Source organism: Staurois parvus, unplaced genomic scaffold, assembly GCF_062004578.1.
Source record: "Staurois parvus isolate SC_StPar_1 unplaced genomic scaffold, SC_StPar_1.0 ptg001905l, whole genome shotgun sequence".
NCBI lineage: Eukaryota > Metazoa > Chordata > Amphibia > Anura > Ranidae > Staurois > Staurois parvus.
In genome coordinates, this window is record NW_028319701.1 from 162,225 (window position 1) to 187,896 (window position 25,672).

Sequence of the window (25,672 nt, forward strand, 5' to 3'; positions counted from 1 at the left end):
CGCTAATAAAAAATGTAGATTGATTTCACCTATCACTGTGTGCACTTGTCTATTACTTAGGTGAAGTTAGTCTTCTGGAGGTCCATACCTTCAAACAGACTGATCAAGACAGATAGCCAGGGGCTAGCGACAACCTTTCAGTGTCCATTGAAGCGCAGAAGGTTGTGTCTATCTTCCTCGCTGATTAACACAAAGGCAATCCAGGGGGGAAAACAACAACACAGAAATTGTTCAGCACATCCCCTTTATTCTCAGCAGGATGGTTTCATTTTGTTCAGCACTTTATATCTGCTTCATCCGATTATATCCCCGACCACATGGGACCACTCGGGGTCCACGAATCGGCCAATCCCGAGGATGGTTTTGGTGACTTTGTGGTACAACATCATGATTACCCCGCGGTTCACATTGAACTGGGGGAGCGTAATGGAGGTTAAGTTTAATAAGGCAGCAGTCGCAGCGCTGTCCGTCGTTCCTCCCTCCTCCAAGTTGAGATAAGACCGGTGGAAAATCTGTCAGCACAAAAAATTCAAGGAATGAATTTAAAAAAGTTAAAAGAATGCAAAATTTAAAAAACAAACAAACCTAAAAAAAAAAAAAAGGGAATAAGATAAATGAAAGACACTAGGAGAGTGGACTTCTGTTAGGAGGAGGGATTGGGGGGGTTGGCAGGATGTGTGCCAGTAGGGGTGGTTGAAGGGATTTGTGCAAGGAAGGGACACTTTTTTTTTGGGGGGGGGGGGGGTTATTGCTAGGAGAGGGGGTTTGGGGGGGATTTGTGCTGAATGAAGGGTATTTGGGGGTGATTTGTACTAGAAGGGGGGAATTGGAGGAGGAATTTGTACTAGGAGAATGGATTTCTGTTAGAGGGATTTGGGGGGGCAGGATGTGTGCTAGAGGGGAGAATTTTTTTGGGGGGGTTCAGTGCAAGCAGATGGGAATTGGGTGGGATTGCGCTGAGAGAGAGGGGGGTTTGGGGGGATTTGTACTAGAAGGGGATATTTGGAGGGGGGATTTATACTAGGAGAGTGGATTTTTGTTAGGAAGAGGGAATTGGGAGGGGTTTTGTGCTAGTAGGGGTGATTGAAAAGATTTGTGCGAGGAGGGGAAATTTGGGGGGGGGGGGTATTAGTGCTAGCAGAGGGGATTGGGGAGGTGATTTGTGCTGAGGGAGGGGGATTTGGGGGGGATTTGTACTAGAAGGGGAGATTTGGAGGGGGGATTTACACTAGAAGAGTGGATTTCTGTTAGGAAGAGTGATTTGGGGGGGAAGGGAATTGTGCTAGTAGGGGTGATTGAAGGGATTTGTGCTAGGAGGGGAAATTTGGGGAGGGGGGTGTACTGCTAGCAGAATGGATTGGGGGGGGGGGGGGATTTGTGCTTAGAGAAGGGGATTTGGGAGGATTTGTACTAGAAGGGGTGATTTGGAGAAGGGATTTGTACTAGGGGGGTTTAGTGCAAGCAGGGGGGAATTGGGTGGGATTTGTGCAGAGAGAGGGGGGTTTGGGGGGATTTGTACTAGAAGGGGATTTTGGAGAAGGGATTTATACTAGGAGAGCGGATTTCTGTTATGAAGAGGGATTGGGGGGGGGTGGAAGGTTTTGTGTGTGGGGAGGGGGTGGGGATTAGTGCTAAGAGAGGGGGAATTTGTGCCAGGAGAGGGAAATTGGAGGGCTAGAGGCAGGGCTGCTGTTAGAACCCATACGGGGCCAACCTGACCCTTCCCCCTCCCCAAATACGCACTGTTTACTATACTTCAGTTATGAATGAACACAGCAAGTAATCAGTACTGATTACTCACTGTGTTCATTTCAGAAAGGATATGGCTGGTAAATGTAACATATTTACTGGACCCTTCCCCCACTTTCCATTCTGAAGTAGCCTATTGTGTGCTTGCAGCTACCAGTAGGTAGGAAAGGACTATAACAGGCAGCACTGCAGGGTGGGGGTACACGGGGGGGCTTGTAGTGCACTAGGAGGGTGATCAGTGTGGCGAGGGGGGCAATGACTGGAACTGATCCCCTGTACAGCTCTCTCTGCAGCTGCTAAAAGCAGGCGGGAGGGGGAGGGGGAGGAGAAGAAGCCGGATTTCAGCTGCTGCAGAGAGAGCCATACAGGGGATCGGTTCCTGTAATTGCCCCTCCCCCTGCCATGCTGATCACTCTCCCTGCATGGGCCGTTCATGTTTTTGCTGAATACACCAACAGTACAGGCGTTTGGCAGGTTATTCGCCTGCCATGCCCCACAATGCACTGCGCCCTGACAGTGCATTGTGATTGGTCAAAGCAACGCACCTGACATGTGCTTTGACCACTCACAGCGCGTGATGAGGACACAAGGGGTCGGGGCGTCATGACAATATATAAGAACTGTCATCGCGGGCGCAGCTGTAAGACGACGGGATCCGGCGTGGAGAGCAGAGCGGTTTTTCCTTTTATCGGGTAGCGGCGGCGGGCATCGTGATTGATGTTGGATCTACTTCGGGGGACATTTTGTTTTATTTTTATTTTTAATAAAGGACTTGTCAAAGACTGTCTTCTGTCTTTTTTTGCACTACATTTTTTTTTTTAATTGGTAGTGGTACCATGTCCCCCGTACCCATTCACATGGGGGGGGGGGGTCAGGATCTGGATCTTCCAGATTCTGATAAACTCCCTGCCCGCAGACCCCCACAACCAAAGGCCACGGTTGTGGGGAAGAGGCCCTTATCTCCATCAACACCGGGACCCCACCCCAAAGCACCCCCCCTTACACCTGGCAACCAGCTATATGTCCCCTTACCTGGCCACACACAGAGCAGAGAGGGGTTTGGGATCTGAAGTGAGCAGAGAGGAGGTTTTGAGGTGTGGAGGTGAGCAGAGAGGGGAGGTTTGGGGTATAGCGGTGAGCAGAGAGGAGGTCTTGGGGTGTAGAGGTGAGAAGCGGGGGGGGGGGGGTGTTTATATGAAGGTGAGCAGAGAAAGGCATCTGAGATGTAGCGGTGAACAGATAGGGGTTTGGGATGTGGAATTGATCGGAGAGAGAGTTAGGGATGTAGAGGTGAGCAGAGAGGGGGGGGTTTGGGCGGAGGAGGTGAGCAGAGGGGGAGGGGGGGGGGGTTGGGGTGTGGAGGTGAGCAGAGAGGAGCATTTGGGATGCAGAGGTAGGCAGAGAAGGGGTTTGGGGTTTGGGGTGAGCAGAGAGGGATTTGGGATGTGGAGGTGAGCAGAGAGGGGTGTCTGAGGTGTGGAGGTGAGTAGAGAAGGGGGTATGGGGTGGGGAGGGGTGTTTGGGGTGTGGATGTAAGCAGAGAGGGGGGTTTGGGATGTAGAGGTGAGCAGAGAGGGGTGTTTGGGGTGTGGAGATGAGCAGAGAGGGGTGTTTGGGGTGTGGAGGTGAGCAGAGAGGGGTGATTGAGGTGTGGAGGTTAGCAAAGAGGGGTGTTTGAGGTGTGGAGGTGAGCAGAGAGGGGTGTTTGAGGTGTTGAGGTGAGCAAAGAGTGGTGTTTGAGGTGTGGAGGTGAGCAGAGAGGGGTGTTTGGGGTGTGGAGGTGAGCAGAGAGGGGTGTTTGGGGTGTGGAGGTAAGCAGAGAGGGGTGTTTGGGGTGTGGAGGTGAGCAGAGAGGGGTGTTTGGGGTGTGGAGGTGAGCAGAGAGGGGTGTTTGAGGTGTGGAGGTGAGCAGAGAGTGGTTTGAGGTGTGGAGGTGAGCAGAGAGGGGTGTTTGGGGTGTGGAGGTGAGCAGAGAGGGGTGTTTGAGGTGTGGAGGTGAGCAGAGAGGGGTGTTTGGGGTGTGGAGGTGAGCAGAGAGGGGTGTTTGGGGTGTGGAGGAGAGCAGAGAGGGGTGTTTGAGGTGTGGAGGTGAGCAGAGAGGGGTGTTTGGGATGTGGAGGTGAGCAGAGAGGGGGGTTTGGGATGCAGAGGTAGGCAGAGAAGGGGTTTGGGGTTTGGGGTGAGCAGAGAGGGATTTGGGATGTGGAGGTGAGCAGAGAGGGGTGTCTGAGGTGTGGAGGTGAGTAGAGAGGGGGGTATGGGGTGGGGAGGGGTGTTTGGGGTGTGGAAGTAAGCAGAGAGGGGTTTGGGATGTAGAGGTGAGCAGAGAGGGGTGTGGAGGTCAGCAGAGAGGGGTGATTGAGGTGTGGAGGTGAGTAGAGAGGGGTGTTTGGGCTGTGGAGGTCAGCAGAGAGGGGTGATTGAGGTGTGGAGGTGAGCAGAGAGGGGTGTTTGGGGTGTGGAGGTGAGCAGAGAGGGGTGTGGAGGTGAGCAGAGAGGGGTGTTTGAGGTGTAGAGGTGAGCAGAGAGGGGTGTTTGGGGTGTGGAGGTGAGCAGAGAGGGGTGTTTGGGGTGTGGAGGTGAGCAGAGAGGACCAGCTGCCCGAGTGCTCTATCATCTATGGGCCGTACACAAGGACTTGCAGCTTTTATATACCAGTGACATCACCGATATGGGCGCACGCGGTGTTACTGTTTGGACGCAACTTTTGTATTGCAATTGTTATTATTGTCTGAAATAAACATTTGTACTTTTTTATACATTGGTTATGTTTCCTATTATGGAACACTTAGAGTCCCCTTACCTGTATTCCCATCTCTCCTATAGGGGGGGGGGAGAGGAAATTATTTGCTCTATGCATTCTCTATAGAAGAGGTCTCCAAACCGTGAGCCCATGGGCCGGATGTGGCCCTTTGCCAGCCTTAAACTGGCCCTTGGGGCACTATTCCTCTAAATGATACAGGGCACTATTCCTCTCACTGACACCAATGATGGGGCACTATTCCTCCCACTGACACCAATGATGGGGCACTATTCCTCCCACTGACACCAATGATGGGACACTATTCTTCCCACTGACACCAATGATGGGGCACTATTCCTCCCACTGACACCAATGATGGGGCACTATTCCTCCCACTGACACCAATGATGGAGCACTATTCCTTCAACTGACACCAATGATGGGGCACTATTCCTCCCACTGACACCAATGATGGGGCACTATTCCTCCAACTGACACCAATGATGGGGCACTATTCCTCCCACTGACACCAATGATGGGGCACTATTCCTCCCACTGACACCAATGATGGGGCACTATTCCTTCCACTGACACCAACAATGGGGCACTATTCCTTCCACTAATACCAATGATGGGGCAATACTCTTCCTTTTACTGACCACCATCCCTGAGGCCATGTTTATTCTCACTGATGCTGGGCCTGGGACATATTCTACCCCCACTGACCACGATGCGGCCCCCTGAAGCCTGAAGTACAGTAAACTGGCCCTTTGAATGACAAGTCTGGAGCCCCCCCCCGCTCTATAGGGATGGCGCCTGTTATAGGATTACCATACTTCATCCACATATTAAATATGGAAGAAAGATACTCACTGAGGAAACACTGAAATTCTCTTTCTTTGAGATCCCGGAGAAGTCGGCGCTGTTCCGATCGTACATAATTCCGAAGCCCATGTTTAGCAATGCACTATCCATGTCGATCGGGTCGTCGAAGGCCATTTTGGGTAAGAAAAGGTCCACCATACTGTGAAGGAAAATACACACCAGTGTCTGTATCAGCGAAAGCAACCATCTGATCTGATTCTAAGGTTCAAAACTGAAAGGAAAACGGAGATACGGCGCCTTGAAGAAGTCTTCATACCCCTTGACATTTTCCACATTTTGTCATGTTACAACCAAAAACGTCAATGTATTTTATTGGGATTTTATGTGATAGACCGACACAGAGTGGCACATCATTGTGAAATGGAAGGAAAACCTAACCCTGCTTTAAACTTCTCCACAACTTTATCCCTGACCTGTCTGGTGTGTTCCTTGGCTTTCATGATGCTGTTTCTTCACTAATGTTCTTTAACAAACCTCTGAGGGCTTCACAGAACAACTGGATTTATACTGAGATCACATGACACACAGGGGGACTCTATGTACTAATTAGGTGACTTCTGAAGGCAATCGTTTCCACTAGATTCTAGTTAGGGGTATCAGAGTAAAGGGGCTTTCTTTCAACAATGGCTTTCTTCTTGTCACTCTTCCATAAAGGCCAGATTTGTGGAGTGACGACTAATAGTTGTCCTGTGGACAGATTCTTCCACCTGAGCTGTGGATCTCTGCAGCTCCTCCGCCGTTCCCATGAGCCTCTTGGCTGCTTCTCTGATGAACCCTCTCCTTACCCGGACGGTCAGTTTAGGTGGACGGCCATGTCTTGGTAGGTTGGCAGTTGTGCCGTACTCTTTCCATTTTCAGATGACGGATTGAACACAGTGCTCCATGAGATGTTCAAAGCTTGGGAGATTTTTTTATAACCACACCCTGCTTTAAACATCTCCACAGCTTTATCCCTGACCTGTGTGGTGTGTTCCTTGGCCTTCATGATGCAGTTTGTTCACTAATATTCTCTAACAAACCTCTGAGGGCTTCACAGAACAGCTGGATTTATACTGAGATCACATGACACACAGGAGGACTCTATTTACTAATGAGGTGACTTCTGAAGGCAATTGGTTCCACTAGATTTTAGTTAAGGTTATCAGAGTAAAGGGGGCCGAATACAAATGCCGCCACACTTCTCACAGATTTATTGGTAAAAAAACTTTGGAAACCATTTCTCATTTTTCTTTCACTTCACAGTTATGTGCCACTTTGTGTCCATCACATCCAATCCCAATAAATACATTGTAACATGACAACATGGGGGACATTTCAGGGGGGAGGGGAATACATTGTAACATGTCAACATGGGGGACATTTCAGGGGGGGATATATTGTAACATGACAACATGGGGGACATTTCAGGGGGGGATATATTGTAACATGACAACATGGAGGACATTTCAGGGGGGGATATATTGTAACATGACAACATGGGGGACATTTCAGGGGGGGATATATTGTAACATGACAACATGGGGGATATTTTTTTTGGGGGGAATACATTGTAACATGACAACCTGGGGGATATTTCAGGGGGGGGATACATTGTAACGTGACAACATGGGGGACATTTCAGGGGGGGGAATACATTGTAACATGTCAACATGGGGGACATTTTAGGGGGGAGGGGAATACATTGTAACATGACAACATGGGGGACATTTAAGGGGGGGGGAATACATTGTAACATGACAACATGGGGGACATTTCAGGGGGGAGGGGAATACATTGTAACATGACAACATGGGGGATATTTCAGGGGGGGGATACATTGTAACATGACAACATGGGGGACATTTCAGGGGGGGGGAATACATTGTAACATGACAACACGGGGGACATTTTAGGGGGGAGGGGAATACATTGTAACATGACAACGTGGGGGACATTTCAGGGGGGAGGGGAATACATTGTAACATGACAACATGGGGGGCATTTCAGGGGGAGGGGGATACATTGTAACATGACAACATGGGAGACATTTCAGGGGGGAGGGGGAATACATTGTAACATGACAACATGGGGGACATTTCAGAGGGGGGGGGGAATACATTGTAACATGACAACATGGGGGACATTTCGGGGGGGGGGGGGGAATACATTGTAACATGTCAACATGGGGGACATTTCAGAGGGGGGGGATACATTGTAACATGACAACATGGGGGACATTTTGGGGGGAGGGGAATACATTGTAACATGACAACATGGGGGGCATTTCAGGGGGGAATACATTGTAACATGACAACATGGGGGGCATTTCAGGGGGGAATACATTGTAACATGACAACATGGGGGATATTTTTTTGGGGGGGAATACATTGTAACATGACAACATGGGGGACATTTCGGGGGGGGGGGAATACATTGTAACATGACAACATGGGGGATATTTTTTTGGGGGGGAATACATTGTAACATGACAACATGGGGGATATTTTTTTGGGGGGGAATACATTGTAACATGACAACATGGGGGATATTTTTTTGGGGGGCGATACATTGTAACATGACAACATGGGGGACATTTCAGGGGGGGAATACATTGTAACATGACAACATGGGGGACATTTCAGGGGGGAGGGGAATACATTGTAACATGAAAACATGGAGGACATTTCAGGGGGGAGGGGAATACATTGTAACATGACAACATGGGGGATATTTCAGGGGGAGGGGGGATACATTGTAACATGACAACATGGGGGACATTTCAGGGGGGAGGGGGAATACATTGTAACATGACAACATGGGGGACATTTCAGGGGGGAGGGGGAATACATTGTAACATGACAACATGGGGGACATTTCAGGGGGGAGGGGGAATACATTGTAACATGACAACATGGGGGACATTTCAGAGGGGGGGATGCATTGTAACATGACAACATGGGGGACATTTCAGAGGGGGGGGGAATACATTGTAACATGACAACATGGGGGACATTTCAGAGGGGGGGGGAATACATTGTAACATGACAACATGGGGACATTTCAGGGAAGGGGGAATACATTGTAACATGACAACATGGGGGGCATTTCAGGAGGGAGGGGGAATACATTGTAACATGACAACATGGGGGACATTTCAGAGGGGGGGGGGAATACATTGTAACATGACAACATGGGGGACATTTCAGAGGGGGGGGGAATACATTGTAACATGACAACATGGGGGACATTTCAGAGGGGGGGGGGATACATTGTAACATGACAACATGGGGGACATTTCAGGGGGAGGGGGAATACATTGTAACATGACAACATTGGGGACATTTCAGGGAAGGGGGAATACATTGTAACATGACAACATGGGGGGCATTTCAGGGGGGAGGGGGAATACATTGTAACATGACAACATGGGGGACATTTCAGAGGGGGGGGGATGCATTGTAACATGACAACATGGGGGATATTTCAGGGGGGAGGGGGAATACATTGTAACATGACAACATTGGGGACATTTCAGGGGGGAGGGGGAATACATTGTAACATGACAACATGGGGACATTTCAGGGAAGGGGGAATACATTGTAACATGACAACATGGGGGGCATTTCAGGGGGGAGGGGGAATACATTGTAACATGACAACATGGGGGACATTTCAGAGGGGGGGGGAATACATTGTAACATGACAACATGGGGGACATTTCAGAGGGGGGGGGAATACATTGTAACATGACAACATGGGGGACATTTCAGGGGGAGGGGGAATACATTGTAACATGACAACATTGGGGACATTTCAGGGGGAGGGGGAATACATTGTAACATGACAACATGGGGGACATTTCAGAGGGGGGGGGATGCATTGTAACATGACAACATGGGGGATATTTCAGGGGGGAGGGGGAATACATTGTAACATGACAACATTGGGGACATTTCAGGGAAGGGGGAATACATTGTAACATGACAACATGGGGGACATTTCAGGGGGGAGGGGAATACATTGTAACATGACAATATGGGGGACATTTCAGGGGGGAGGGGAATACATTGTAACATGACAACATGGGGAACATTTCAGGGGGGAGGGGAATACATTGTAACATGACAACATGGGGGACATTTCAGGGGGGAGGGGAATACATTGTAACATGACAATATGGGGGACATTTCAGGGGGGAGGGGGAGTACATTATAACATAACAACATGGGGGACATTTCAGGGGGGGAATACATTGTAACATGACAACATGGGGGACATTTCAGGGGGGGGGAATACATTGTAACATGACAACATGGGGGACATTTAAGGGGGGAGGGGGAATACATTGTAACATGACAACATGGGGGGCATTTCATGGGGAATACATTGTAACATGACAACATGGGGGACATTTCAGGGGGGAGGGGGAATACATTGTAACATGACAACATGGGGGACATTTCAGGGGGGAGGGGGAATACATTGTAACATGACAACATTGGGGACATTTCGGGGGGGGATACATTGTAACATGACAACATGGGGGACATTTCGGGGGGGGATACATTGTAACATGACAACATGGGGGACATTTCGGGGGGGGGGAGACATTTTAACATGACAACATGGGGACATTTTGGGGGGGAAGGGGAATACATTGTAACATGACAACATGGGGGACATTTCAGGGGGGAGGGGAATACATTGTAACATGACAACATTATTATTATTATACAGGATTTATATAGCGCCAACAGTTTGCTCAGCGCTGTACATTATAGTGGGGTACAGAACATGAGACAATACAGTAACAATACAATACATGAGGGGATGGAGGGCCCTGCTCCTTGGAGCTTACAATCTAGGAGGGAGGGGATAGTGGTACAGGAGGAAATAGCTGTGGGGGATGGAGTGGTAGGAAGAGTGGAGGAGATCGGGAATTAGTTGAGGGCGGGGTAGGCTTCTCTGAAGAGATGGGTTTTCAAGGTGCGCCTAAAGGTGAGGAGAATAGGTGACAGCCTGATGGATTGGGGTAGTGAGTTCCAGAGGATGGGGGAAGCCCTGGTGAAGTCCTGGAGATGGGCATGGGAGGAGGAGACCAGGGAACTAGAGAGTAGGAGGTCTTGTGAGGAGCGGAGAGCACGTTTTGGGTGGTATGTGGATATCAGGTCGGTGATGTAGTTTGGCGCAGTGTTATGAACAGCTTTGTACGTTAATGTTAATATTTTGAATTTTATGTGCTGGGCAATTGGAAGCCAGTGGAGGGATTGGCAGAGGGGGGTGGCGGAAACGGAGCGTTTAGTAAGGTGGATGAGTCTGGCCGCAGATTTCAGGATAGACTGAAGCGGGGATAGCCTGTGGTGAGGTAAGCCGGTGAGGAGGGAGTTATAGTAGTCAAGTCGTGAGATGATAAGAGAGTGAATGAGTTGTTTAGTAGTTTCCGGGGTTAGGAACGGATGTATTTTGGAGATGTCTACATGAATTTGTCAGTGATTGGATCTGGGGCTGGAAAGACAGGTTGGAGTCTAGAATGACACCTAGTACTCTGGCTTGCAAGGTGGGACTGATGGTGGCATTGTTGGTCGTGACAGAGAAGTCAGGAGGGGGGGGGGGGGAAATAGGAGCTCAGTTTTGGAAAGATTTAGTTTGAGGAAGTGGAGTGACATCCAATCTATGTCGTTCAGTAGGCTAGTGATTCGGGTGGAGACTGAAGGGGTGAGGCGAGGGGTAGAGAGATAGATTTGCATGTCATCGGCATAGAGGTGGTAGTTGAAGCCGTGGGAGGGTATCAGTTGGCCAAGGGAGGAGGTGTATATGGAGAAGAGAAGGGGCCCGAGGACAGAACCTTGAGGGACCCCAACAGAGAGGGGGAATGAGGGGGAGGTGGCAGCATTATAGGTAATATGGAAGGAGCGTTGTGATAGATAGGATGAGAGCCAGGAGAGAGCGGAGTCTCTGAGGCGAAGGGAGTGTAGTTTTTTGAGGAGGAGGGGGTGGGCAACCGTGTTGAAAGCCGCGGAGAGGTCAAGGAGTAGGAGCACTGAGTAGTGGCCATTAGCTTTGGCGGTTAGCAGATCGTTGGTGAGTTTGAGTAGGGTGGTTTCGGTGGAGTGTAGGGGACGGAAGCTGGACTGTAGGGGATCAAGGAGGTTGTTATCAGTGAGGTGGGAGCTCAGGTGATTATAGACTAAGCGCTCGAGGAGTTTGGATGTAAATGGCATCAGGGAGATGGGTCTAAGGTTGTTCAGGTCGGTGGGATCCAGGGAGGGTTTTTTAAGTATGGGAGTGATGTGCGCATGCTTCAGAGGGGAGGGGAATGCGCCAGTAGAGAGGGAGAGATCAAAGATGTGAGTGAGGGAGTGTAGGATGGAGAAGGAGGGTGATCATAGGAGTTGTGTGGGGACAGGGTCAAAGAGGCAGGCGGTGAGGCGGGCTTCAAAGAAGACTTTAGTGACCTCTTCAGTGGTAGCAAGGTCAAAGGAGTGGAGTGTTGAGGGGGTTTTAGCATGAGGAATGCTAGGTGGGGTGGAGGTCTGGACAGTGGCAAGATCGAAGGAGAGGAGTGTTGAGGGGGTTTTCGTGTGAGGGATGCTAGGTGGGGTGGAAGTCCCTACAAATTGCGTCCATCTTGTTTTGGAAGTGGTTAGCAATCTCGTGGGTGGTAAGTGAGGTGCTGGGTGGAGGTGGGGCCGGAGAGAGTAGAGAATTAAACGTAGAGAAGAGCCGGTGAGGGCTGGAGGAGAGGGTATTGATGAGGGTTACAAAGTAGGCTTTCTTGGCAGCGTGGAGAGAGGAGGTGTAGGTGAGGAAGGCACATTTATATCGGGTGAACGCTTGTTGGGATCTGGTTTTGCGCCATAGTCGCTCCAGCGCACGACTGCGTCATTTGAGATTTTTGGTATGGTCATTCTGCCAGGGTTGAAGCGGTCGGGGTCTAATGTTTCATGTGGTTAGGGGTGCTAAGGAGTCTAGAGCGTCTGACAGCGAGTCGTTATACACAGTAGTGGCCAGGTCAGGGCAGGACAGTGGAAGGATACTGTCGTAAAGTTGGTCAGCTGCAGAGTGGAAGGGGGCAGGGTTCAGGTTGCGGAGGTTTTGGCTGGTGATGGTTTGACGTTTGGAGGGGTAGGTGTTTGAGGACGAGGAGATGGAGAAGGTAATGAGGTTATGGTCAGAGAGAGGGAAGGGGTTGTTTGTGAGGTTGTGGGGGGTGCAAAGATGAAAGAAAACAAGGTACAGGGTGTTCCCGTCGGAGTGGGTAGTGGACTGTATACACTGTGCGAGTGCAAAAGAAGAGGTTAAGTGGAGGAGTTGGGATGTAGCCGGGTTATTGGTGTTGATAGGGATGCTGAAGTCTCCAAGGATGATGGTGGGTAGCTCGGAGGAGAGAAAGAAGGGTAACCAGGCGGAGAAGTCATCGAGGAAGCGGGACACAGGACCGGGAGGCCGATAGATTACTGCAATCCTCAGAGGGATTGGAGAGAATAGTTGGATGCAGTGGGCCTCAAAGAAGGAGAAGGATAGAGAGGGGCGGGTTTGGCTTGGTAGGACTTGGAAGGTGCTCAGCGGTGATAGGAGCATACCAACCCCACCACCTTTTTGACCACTGGGTCTGGGTGAGTGGGTCCAGATGAGACCTCCATAGGAGAGTGCCGCCATGGAGGTAGAGTCAGTGGCTTGGATCCAGGTTTTGGTGATTGCTAGGAGGTTGAGGGAGTGGGAGACAAAGAGGTCGCGGATGGCGGGGAGTTTGTTGCAAACCGATTGGGTGTTCAGGAGTGCACATGAAAACGGAGGGGTGGCTTTGGGGAGCAGGGGACAGGTATTAGATTGAGGGAGTTGTGGCAGTTCGTGGAAGTAGGAGGGTGCCTTGTGGGTGAGCGAGGTGGTGGAGGACCAGGGTTCGGGGAGATGTCCCCTGCGGTTAGGAGAATAGGAGAAGAAGAAGGGTGAGAAAGGTGGCATGGGAGCGGGATGTACAAGAGCGTGTGAGTCTACCAGTGGTGGCGTTCGGGTCAGTGGGAGAGTGGAGTATCAGGAGGAGGCGGTGAGAGCCGTAGTGGGGAGATGGAAGCAGTGAGGGCGCGATGTATAGTTGTTTGGGAGGAGCAGAGGGATATAGAGAAGAGATTTTGGGAACGGAGGAGAGGAGTATGAGGAGGAGGAGTACAGGTGGCATTTTAGGAAGGTAAAAGGAGTGGTGGACAAGTGAGGTGCAAAGTTTTTCAGGGCGCTTGGTTGCAGATAGTCTAGCGTGCAGTGGCGTATCTCGTTGTTGTAACTTCTTGTAGCACGAGTTCTTGTGCTAAGGATCAGGATGGGTAGAGTTCAGTTCATTAAGTTGTGGCCAAGGGTAGTCAAGCTGCAAGTTCCAGTTTGTGTAAGTCCCGGATTGAGGGGTGAGGATTGGCTTGAGAAGATGAGGGGTGGACGTCAGCAGTGGAAGTGTTTCCCAGGTGGTGGAGATGAGGTTTAGAGAAGGTTATGAGGGGTGGGCATTAGCTGTGGGAGTTGGGGCTGATGGATCACAGAACCAGCAGTCGGGCCTTTTCCCGCACTGTACTCGTGGGGGTCGTCAGATGGGCTTCAGGTCAGGGCAGGGTTTCGTTGTGGTAGGCGATGGTAGGCCTCACCAGGTCGAAATCATCCGTTGGGCTCAGCAGGTCCGGGCAGGGTTGCGTCGTGGTGGGTGATGGTAGGCCTCACCAGGCCGAGATCGTCTGCTGGGCTCAGTAGCGTGGAAATAAGCTTGCTTCGGGTCCCTCTTTCGGGCGTGGTTGGGGGTGTGCGGGTGGAGCTCCTTTAGGCCAGCTGCAGGCTCCCTTCGGGTGTCAGGGGGGTATGTGCCATGATAGGCCACAGCAGGCCCTGGCTGGCCAGGCGCTGTGGTAGTGGGGTAGGCCTCGGCCTAGGTGGTGCAGGTCTCTTGCTCCTTCTCCCTCCCCCTGTCCTCCACTACCTGGGTGGTAGGGTTGTATGGTGGGGCTTGGTGGTGTGGTAGGTCTGGTGGTCTAGGTATCTTTGGGCCCTGCTGGGATGGTGTGCGGCCAAGATGCGGGGGCCACAGCGGGCTCTGCAGGCCAGGTGCCTGAGTTTTGGCCGGTGGGAGGTGGCGGAGTAGTGGGCGGTGGGAGGCTTATATGGCTGCAATCCCTTATTGCTACTATTTAGTGTCCGTGGTTGGGCCCTGCAGGACGGGCGCCGCTGCAGTGAGGCTCTGGGGAGGTAGGGGTGGAGCTCCTTCTCAGGCCAGGAGTATCTTTGGAGCTTGGCGGACGATGGCAGGCCGCGACTTGGTTGCGGGGCGGCTCGTGGAGGGGCACCAGAGTAGAGAAGGACCGGCGCCACGTGGATGGGCCGGCGCCGTGTGGAGGGCCGGGAGGACCGTTCACCGAGGAGGGCCAGCGCCGCGTGGATGACCGCTCTCCCCTCAAGGTTAGAGAGGTAGGGGAGACAACTGAATATAAATGGTGTAGCGCTAATACTCATAGAGCTAATAGACTACAGCTAGTAAAATAGAGACAAATAAATCTGCATATGTCCAATGAAGTGCTCCGTAGGACCATGGGAAATATGTCATAACCTGATAGGTGACACTTAAAATAAAATGAAAGGAGCAGGAGAATCACACAGCGCACATAAATCCACATCAATGAACAAAGTAGAGATAACCGTCACTAGTGCAAGTGTAGCACACTCAGTATGTGGTAAAATGGGATAAATCAGTCCACTTTGCACACAAGTGAAAAAAACCCTTCATAGACGTGAAGGTGCCATGAATCCCAAAGTGGTCTGAGTGCCCCCCACCTCCTTGCAGTGACCACAAGGGCCAGCAAACCTTGTAGTAACTACCAAACGATCTCCCAGGGACCACCTTCCCAGTTGGACCGTAATGGATGTTAAGCCCGGGCTACAACCAGACCTTCTCCTGCACTCCACCGTCCTGGCAATACCTCACGTCCCCTCAGGTTCCACTCAGAGACACAAATAGATACGCTCCATAGTGTAATATTGTCACTTTATTTGATAATAATTCATTAAAAATGCCGACTCACATGCTTGCAGGTATCATAAGCATAAAACGCTGGCTATCCTCATAACATGCGGCTTCATGGAGTACCAATATGGCGCATGCGCCGGAAATGACGTCACCACGTCCCGGAACTGACAACAGGCGTACCAACGCGTTACGTCACGAGTAACACGTGACTTCATCAGGGGACACAACTGGCTGCTGTGTGCCTGCTGCTCCCGGGGTTGGAGGGTGGGCAGGAGCGTGGAGGTGACCTGAGCTGTGTGCTATGCTGCTGCTCCGGTTGCCATCTTGGTCGAGGGGGCATTTCAGGGGGGAGGGGGAATACATTGTAACATGACAACATGGGGGGCATTTCAGGGGGGAGGGGAATACATTGTAACTGGAATGGGGGACATTTTGGGGGGGGGAGATACATTGTAACATAACAACATGGGGGACATTTCAAGGGGGAGGGGGAATACATTGTAACATGACAACATGGGGGAGATTTCATGGGGTATGAATACTTTTTCAAGGAGCTGTAAATACAGAGATGAAATACGCATTTCTGAGCTGTTTTACCTGCCAAGGAATTTGTATCTCTGCTCATCCAGTCCTGAGATTCACACAGCTCTGTCACACAACACAATCCTGTCTGGCAGGAAACCTGCAGTGAAGCCTCCAAACAGAAAAAAACGACCTCTGCAGATAGGCCACTGCTCCCACACCGAGAGTTCATTCTGGCAAGGGATAGGCTTCTCTACTCTGACCTCTGTGACTGCTGCGGCTGCTTTCCAAAGGAATCCAACTAAGACCGGGGAGAGCGAATATAGTGAATGCGGGGTCCGGGGAGAGCGGATATAGTGAATGCGGGGTCCGGGGAGAGCGGATATAGTGAATGCGGGGTCCGGGGAGAGCAGATATAGTGAATGCGGGGTCTGGGGAGAGCGGATATAGTGAATGCGGGGTCTGGGGAGAGCGGATATAGTGGATGTGTAAGGGTGTGATGCATGGATAAATACTGATGTCCAATGTTAAGCTATAATGTGCCTGTAATATGCTCTTTGGTCAGTAGATGGCAGCAAAGTATGAGAATCAAGTTTGCAGAGACGTTTGCTAAGACAGAACCAATACTTATTTACCTAATAACGTTTAATGAATGCTAATTTAGGGGTTGAGTAGGACCCTCAGAAGGGTGATAGTGAACTGTAAATGCAGGTTTGAGGCTGCAATTAAGAAATGACTTACTGCATCACAAACTCTATGGGAAGGGGAGGAGTTCCGGTGCAGAGGAGGAAGTGACAGGGAGTCTGGGTCTGGCTGATGGATGCTGAGGACGTCTGGAGAATCTGTGTGGGGCCCGGAAGAGGATTTACGGCTCACAGTGGAATCTGGCGACGGCACCTAGGGAAGATTCACAACGAGACCAGGAAACAAGTGACTGTGTGGTCCGGTTCTGGAGTGGGTCAGGAGAAAGCACCAAGAGCCTGGCAGGGAACTGTAAGTGCGGCTTTGTCACAGCACATCGCACCACACGTGGTCATTGACATTTTGGATATACCAGAAAGTTACAAGAGACACACTCCACTTTCCTTTGGATTACAAATAGTATTGCGCAATACTTAGGGTGCACCCCAACGTTATATCTTGCTCAGGAACATTCAGGCGCAGCCAGGTTGCTTTCTGGACATTGGGGAAAAGTCCGCAAGTACGGGGTCAGTGTTAGACAGTATTATCCTTACTGTATGGTTATGCGCTGTTATCATTCTGTTTACGTATGCTCAGCTACATGATCACTATAACTGTTCAGTAAACGTAATTGTTTTAAAAGAACCGCTGTCTGTGTGGCATCGTGTACCCTCTGAATCTGTGGGCCCAGCCCTCGGACTTCCTTCAGATGCGGGGTCCAGGGAGAGCAGATATAGTGAATGCGGGGTCCGGGGAGAGCGGATATAGTTAATGCGGGGTCCGGGGAGAGCGGATATAGTGAATGCGGGGTCCGGGGAGAGCGGATATAGTGAATGCGGGGTTTGTTCCATACAAATCAGTTGCTGTCCTGCCCCCTACAGCCCATAGTGGGTATACCCCGTCACCATCCTGCTGGCGTTGTCAGTTGATCCTGCGTTCACCCAGCAGACATCACGCTGCACGTTGCACTTTGTACGATCATTTGGCTGATCCCTCTAACAACATTCAAACTGCTGAGTTCTGTTTTAAACAACTGTCATGCATACCTGGTACTCAATGAGCTCAAGTATATTTTAATCAGCTGGGGGGTCAGTAATTGTTCCACGCGGCGCAGGTCACCCAGTCTCGGTACGATGAGGAGAAGGGCGGTGTCATCGGCGTACGGCATCTCCAGCACATTGACATCCAGCTCTCTGTCCCTGAACGTCTTATAGAGTCCCCCCCGGCGCATCGTTGGCGCTAGGATTAATGGAAATCCACCCACAAAGTCTCTTTCCTCTGTTTGTTGTTTGTCAAACTGTCCTTTCCATTTCCCTGGAGGAACAGAAAAAAAAATGTTTCCTTTAAAGGTAAACTATAATGGTTTGGGATTCATTGTATTCTATAGACATGCGCGGTTCGGTTTGATCCGAATAGAAATTTGGACAAAATTGTCATTATTCGGAGATTGAGAGGTATCTGAATTTCTGAACTACAACAGTGGAAAATTATAAAAAATCCGAAATAACAAAAAGGAAGTTTTGTTAAAAACTTGAATCGAATTGAATTCCAAAAGAATTCTAAATGTAAAAAAGAATTTGAAATCAAATTCGGAAAAACAAATTTGAACTTTAAACATATTGCCGACTTTTGCTGATTTCCCTCAAAGACTGTGTGTGTTAGTGTTAGAATATATCCATCTTCCGAAATTCAAATTGCGAAAAGAATAAAATAAAAACAGAATAGAATTTAAAATAATAGAATAGAAAATAATAGAATAGAAATAAATAGAATAGAAAAAATGTAGCTGTTTTCCGAAATTTGAATAGAATAGATTGGAATAAAATAGAAAGAATAAAACCATCATTTGAAATTTGAATTTTAAATAGAATAGAATAAAAAATGAAAGAATAGAGCAGTCTTCCAAAATTCGAACTTCAAAAAGAATAGGATTTAATAAAATAGAATAGAAAAGAACAAAATAACACAAAATAGAATAGAATAGAATAAATAGAATAGAATATAAAGGAATAGAACAGAAAATAAAAGAATAGATCAGATTAGAATAGAATAAAATAAAATAGAAAAAATATAGCCGTCTTCCAAAACTAAAATTTTGAAAAGAATTGAATAAAACAGAATATAATAGAGTAGAAAAGAATAGAATAAATTACAATAGAATAGAATACACTAGAATAAAAACAAAAAATGTGTTAGAGCCCATTTACACTTCCGCATTGCAGTCATGTCTGGCAGGATCACCAGATAAAAAAAAAGAGAAATAAAGAATATAAAGAAAAATAAGGCAAAAAAAATTCTGAAACAACACATCTAAGATCTGGTAAGTTGCAATATATTCATGTAATTAATGTAATTATACTAACAATGTTTATCTTTAGGCATCTAAACATCTTATGGAATTATCAAAATGAAGCGGGAGGAGGCAATGCTCCAACTCTTTCAGGTTTGTGTATGTATGTCCTCTTGAGCTATTGAGCTCTGTAAACAACAGAGGAGCCGGGGAAATTATTCCATATTTTTATATTTACTAATAAAGAAGAAACTATATTTTTGAGCATTCTATAGAAGAAAATATGTATAAAATCACTTTACATTCTTTTCAGTCTTGAAGCGTCCACTTTAGCCAAGAGATGCACCTTTGATTTATCTAAACCAGACACCATTTTTTGGGATGTTTGTTGCTTTAAAACTGAAATTGGTTAAGTCTCCAAGCTGCTCGCGTTTTAAAGAAAGTGTTTGTGCAACTTTTTTGCTATTCACATGCTGAAAGAGGCGGAGCTGAGCAGAGAGGTTGGCAGAAGAGGTGGGCTGAGGGGTAGGCAGAAAAGCAGAGAGGTTACCAGAAGAGGCAGGCTGAGGGGTTGGCAGAAGAGGCGGTATGAGGGATAGACAGAAGGTGGGCTGAGGTTTGGGAGAAGAGTTGGGCTGAGGAGTAGGCAGAAGTTGGGTTTAGGGGTAGGCAGATGAGGTGAGCTGCGGGGTTGACAGAAGCTGGGCTTACGAGTATGCAGAAGAGGCGAGCTGAGGGGAAGGCAGAAAGTGCAGGCTGAGGGGTAGGTAGAAGGGGTGGGCTAAGGGGTAGACAGAAGATGGGCTTAGGGGTAGACAGAAGATGGGCTGAGGGGTTGGCAGAAGAGGTGGGCTGAGGGGTTGGTAGAAGAGGTGCGCTGAGGGGTAGGCAGAAGGGGCAGACTGAGGGGTAGACAGAAGAAGCGGGCTGAGGGAAAGGCAGAAGAGGCGGGCTGAGGGGTAGGCAGAAGGAACGGGCTGAGGGGTAGGCAGAAGGGGCGGGCTGAGGGGTAGGCAGAAGGGGCGGTATGAGGGGTAGACAGAAGGTGGGCTGAGGGATGGGAGAAGAGTTGGTCTGAGGAGTAGGCAGAAGTTGGGTTTAGGGGAAGGCAGATGAGGCGAGCTGCGGGGTAGGTTGAAAGAGCAGGCTGAGGGGTAGGTAGCAGAGGTGGGCTGAGGGGTAGGAAGAAGAGGTGGGCTGAGGGGTAGGAAGAAGAGGTGGGCTGAGGGGTAGATAGAAGATGGGCTGAGGGGTTGGCAGAAGAGGTGGGATGAGGGGTAGGCAGAAGATGGGCTGAGGGGTAGGCGGAAGAGGTGGGCTGAGGGATAGGCAGAAGGGGCGGACTGAGGGGTAGGCAGAAGGGGCGGGCTGAGGGGTAGGCAGAAGAGCAGAGGGGTTATCAGAAGAAGTGGGCTGAGGGGTTGGTTGAAGAGGCGGGCTGAGGGGTAGGCAGAGGGGGAGGGCTGAGGGGTAGGCAGAAGGGGCGGGCTAAGGGGTAGGCAGAAGGGGCGGGCTGAGGGGTTGGTTGAAGAGGCGGGCTGAGGGGTTGCATTGCTGGTTGATATGTTGATGATGGTGCACACACTGCCTCCCCCTTCCTGGCCTGTCACGCTGCATGCTCCGACAAGGATCTGCTATCAATTATTTTGGGATATCCAACACTTTTTGTTTTTGGTTCCGGCTTAAAACTCATACCAGACCTAAAGGGCCTAGGGTAGTTATTGGTGTACCCCAAGATTCAGTGTGATTAGTGGGGTACCCCAAGGTTCAGTGTGATTAGTGGGGTACCCCAAGGTTCAGTGTTGGGACCCTTACCTTTTAATATACTTATATACGATACGGGGTCGGGGATCTCAGTCTTTGCAGATGACACCAAGCTGTGCCGGGGAATAACGTCCTTACAGGATGTCTCCAACTTACAAGCCGACCTCAATGCTCTGTGTAATTGGGGGACTATGGGGCCAATGAGGGCTAATGGTGATAAATGTGAGGTTCTGTACTTGGGAGCTAAGAATATGCATCATACATACTGGGGGGGGGGTACAACTGGGGGGGTCAATGGTGGAGAAGGATCTGGGGGATCAATGGTGGAGAAGGATCTGGGGGGGTCAATGGTGGAGAAGGATCTGGGGGGATCAATGGTGGAGAAGGATCTGGGGGGATCAATGGTGGAGAAGGAACTGGGGGGATCAATTGTGGAGAAGGATCTAGGAGGGTCAATGGTGGAGAAGGATCTGGGGGGGTCAATGGTGGAGAAGGATCGGGTGGGGGGGTCAATGGTGGAGAAAGATCTGGGGGTTCTGGTAGATCACTAGCTTAATAATGGCAGCAATGCAAAGCTGCAGGTTCTAGAGCGAGCAAAATCCTCTCTTGTATTAGGAGAGGTATAGACTCCGGAGAGATATCACCCCCCCTCCCCCCCCCGGTACAAATACTTATTAAGACCTCATCTGGAATATGCAGTTCAGTATTGGGCTCCAATTCACAAAAAGAACATTGGGGAACTGGAGGAAGTACAAAGAAGGGCAAACAAACTGATACGAAGCATGGAGGAGATCAGCTATGAGGAGAGATTAGAGGAACTGAATGTATTTTCTACTGAGAAGAGGAGATTAAGGGGGGATATGATCTCCATGTATAATACATAAGGGGGATATGATCTCCATGTATAATACATAAGGGGGGATATGATCTCCATGTATAATACATAAGGGGGGGATATGATCTCCATGTATAATACATAAGGGGGGATATGATCTCCATGTATAATACATAAGGGGGGGATATGATCTCCATGTATAATACATAAGGGGGGATGTGATCACCATGTATAATACATAAGGGAGGATATGATCTCCATGTATAATACATAAGGGGGGGATATGATCTCCATGTATAATACATAAGGGGGGATATGATCTCCATGTATAATACATAAGGGGGGGATATGATCTCCATGTATAATACATAAGGGGGGATGTGATCACCATGTATAATACATAAGGGGGATATGATCACCATGTATAATACATAAGGGGGGATATGATCTCCATGTATAATACATAAGGGGGGATATGATCTCCATGTATAATACATAAGGGGGGATATGATCTCCATGTATAATACATAAGGGGGGATATGATCTCCATGTATAATACATAAGGGGGATATGATCTCCATGTATAATACATAAGGGGGGGATATGATCTCCATGTATAATACATAAGGGGGATATGATCTCCATGTATAATACATAAGGGGGGATATGATCTCCATGTATAATACATAAGGGGGATATGATCTCCATGTATAATACATAAGGGGGGGATATGATCTCCATGTATAATACATAAGGGGGGATATGATCTCCATATATAATACATAAGGGGGGATATGATCTCCATGTATAATACATAAGGGGGGATATGATCTCCATGTATAATACATAAGGGGGATATGATCTCCATGTATAATACATAAGGGGGGATATGATCTCCATGTATAATACATAAGGGGGGATATGATCTCCATATATTATACATAAGGGGGGATATGATCTCCATGTATAATACATAAGGGGGGATATGATCTCCATGTATAATACATAAGGGGGATATGATCTCCATGTATAATACATAAGGGGGATATGATCACCATGTATAATACATAAGGGGGGATATGATCTCCATGTATAATACATAAGGGGGGATATGATCTCCATGTATAATACATAAGGGGGGATATGATCTCCATGTATAATACATAAGGGGGGATATGATCTCCATGTATAATACATAAGGGGGGATATGATCTCCATGTATAATACATAAGGGGGGATATGATCTCCATGTATAATACATCAGTGGTTCATATAGTGAACTCGGTGTAGTTATTCCCCCTGAGGTCATCACAGAGGACAAGGGGGCGCTCTTTACGTCTGGAGGAAAGAAATAAGAAATGTAATCTCCAAGAAGGTTTCTTCTCAGTAAGAGCTGTGAGAATGTGGAATAGACTCCCTCCAGAGTTGGTTGTGGCCAGCTCAGTGGATTGCTGTAGGAAAGTCCTGGATTCTTTCTTGGATACACAGAATATAACGATATAACATTTATAGATTTTTTTTTTTTAAGATTGAGCTGGATGGACTTTTTTTCAGCCAGACTAACTATGTAATTATGTAGGTTTGGAATTTGGGGGGACTCAATGTCCCTTTTTTTGGTGTGGGGTCCCTTTGTATACCCATACAAGGCTCTCATCAATGATAAGGGTCTGGTATATGCTTTAGGGGGAACCCCATGTTCTTTTCTTGTTCAAGAATTTATATTAGTTTCCCCGTATTGTGTTATTTTTGTGGGGGTCCCCCATTAACAATAATAACAGACCCTCATCTGGGGCAAAGATCTGGAACAGATGAAGGAACTTCCTGGCCACTTTATCAAACAATTGTGTTCAGAATCTTGCATCTTGACAGAAATGGTGACATTTTGCTACTGATGTTGAAAATATAACTGACTTTCTTTTATTGAAGGCCAGTGATGATATGACGCCATTTATGATCACATCGTTGTTTGTCTCCTTTTTAAATCCTAATGATAACAGCCGTCCCCCAAGTAAAATGGACTTACCTTGATAGACAGCATAATCTACGGCAATCATTGATACTTTGGAATCCAAGTAACCAATTATATTCTGGATCTTATGGTCTGTATTATCGCTCACAACCCTGTTGATTGTCTTCACAGCATTCTGAGGGTCATTGTTTCTGATGGTGTGAATGGAGGCGTTGTAGTACTTAGTCACACTACGTTTGTATGATGGTAACATATGGGCCGACTCTTCTATGAAGATCTCATTTCGAAGCTTGAATTCTTTGCTGTGCTGATTTATGGCTTCAAGGAACTTGCTATAGCTCTCATGCAGCTCCTTGTCTGTCTTGGTGTCATCCAGGCCCATGCCTTGAAGAATACCCGTGCGAGTTTTTGATCGGGCGCCGAAGGCCAGCATAGCGAGGGTGGTGTAGATGCTGACCGGTGAAATGAATATGTTTGGCGGGGGCCTTTCTGTAAGTGGAGCTACTCTTTTATAAAGATTCACAGCAAAGTCAATTTCTGCTTCGGATATCTCTGAATATTTCCCTTTAGAGTTTTGGCCGTGATTTCCAAGTGGTTTTGCAAGGACCAATGAGACGAACAACTGGAGGAGAAGAAGAATCTTCATCTTTCTTTCACGTCTTTCACACCTGTGTAAAAATAAAGGTTTTTTTAGAGTCAGTACCAGAACATTTTGGATTTTATGCCAGTTATCCTGCATATCTCTTGTCATGAAAAGGTTCACCATCGACCATCTCAAGGGGTGCAAGGCCCAGGCTGAAAGATGCATTCTTGCTGCTGATAGGCTGGGCAAAGTAGACTGATAGGGGCTCCCAGGGACCTCGGAAACATTTTTCTTTCCTATCCTATGCTTTGGAAAAGTCTATTTCCCATCCTCAGAGATTTCTGGTCAAATAAATGAGTCCGCAGGTCAGTAAACCTTTAACCACTTCAAGGGGGCACTTCCAGGCCAATTTTCAGCTTTCAGCTGTCGCACTTTGAATGACAATTGCACGGTCATGCAACACTGTACCCAAACTACATTTTTAGCATTTTTTGAGACGGATAGAGCTTTCTTTTGGTGGTATTTAATCACCTCGGGGCTTTTTACATTTTTTTTGCTAAACAAACAAAAAAAAGACCAAACTTTTTGAGAAAAAAAAAAGGTTTTCTTAATTTCTGTTGCAACATATTTAGCAAATAAGTAATTTTTCTTCTTCACTGATGTTTGCTGATGAGGCTGCACTGATGTTTGCTGATGAGGCTGCACTGATGAGCACTGATGAGGCTGCACTGATGAGCACTGATATGTTGCACTGATGGGCTCTGATGAGGTGACAGTGATGGGCACTGATGAGGCTGCACTGATGAGGTACCACTTATAGGCACTGATGGGACAAATGAGGAGGCACTGATAAGGCTGCACTGATTTGCGGCACTGATAGGCACTGATAATTGACACTGATAGGCTGCAATGATGAGCACTGATCTGTACTGGTGAGGTGACACTGATGTGCACTGATGAGGCTGCACTGATATGCGGCACTGATAGATGGCATTGATGGGCACTGATAGGCTGCACTGATGAGCACTGATATGTGCCACTAATGGGCACTGATGAGGTGACACTGATGGGCACTGATAGGCTGCACTGATGAAATACCGCTTATGGGCACTGATGGGAAAAATGAGGAGGCACTGATAAGGCTGCACTGATTTGCGGCACTGATAGGCACTGATAATTGACAGTGATAGGCTGCAATGATGAGCACTGATCTGTACTGGTGAGGTGACACTGATGTGCACTGATGAGGCTGCACTGATATGCGGCACTGATAGATGGCATTGATGGGCACTGATAGGCTGCACTGATGAGGTACCACTTATAGGCACTGGTGGGACAGATGAGGAGGCACTGATAAGGCTGCACTGAATTGCGACACTGACAGGCACTGATAGGTGACACTGATGGACACTGAAAGGCAACACTGATCAGCACTGATAGGCGGCACTGGTGGGCATCTATTTGTCTATCTGTTGATCTATTACTTACTACAATTTCTCAAGATACTTTTAACAGATAATTCTTTATTGTCAGTGCAATGCTGCCACTCTGCATAATACTCCAGGAAGACCGGGACTATGACCCGCTGAACACTCTGCTAATACTCAGGGCTCAGGAGGAGCACCCGCTGCTACACTGCCTAATACTGTGGGGCCAGGATTCCCCATGTTGC

At 48.3% G+C, this 25,672-nt stretch overlaps 1 protein-coding gene across 1 annotated transcript; it reads right to left on the reverse strand.

Moving 5' to 3' along the window:
- Window positions 1-227: 227 nt before the first annotated feature.
- Window positions 228-24,087, reverse strand: LOC149433833 (serine protease inhibitor A6-like). The gene is made up of 4 exons (XM_089664388.1): window positions 23,472-24,087; window positions 17,606-17,873; window positions 5,366-5,516; window positions 228-512 (listed from the first exon to the last, which is right to left on the reverse strand). The coding sequence occupies exons 1-4, from the start codon at window positions 24,061-24,063 to the stop codon at window positions 294-296; spliced, it is 1,230 nt and encodes a 409-aa protein (XP_089520514.1). The 5' UTR covers window positions 24,064-24,087; the 3' UTR covers window positions 228-293.
- Between the last annotated feature and the right edge of the window lie 1,585 nt (window positions 24,088-25,672).

Excerpts from the sequence above, each read along its gene's own strand:
- LOC149433833 (XM_089664388.1), bottom strand. The coding sequence starts at position 24,063 with ATGAAGATTCTTCTTCTCCTCCAGTTGTTCGTCTCATTGGTCCTTGCA. Across the intron at positions 17,874-23,471 it reads AGATTATGCTGTCTATCAAG|GGAAATGGAAAGGACAGTTT; the intron begins GTAAGTCCATTT and ends CTGTTCCTCCAG. Across the intron at positions 513-5,365 it reads AGAATTTCAGTGTTTCCTCA|ATTTTCCACCGGTCTTATCT; the intron begins GTGAGTATCTTT and ends TTGTGCTGACAG.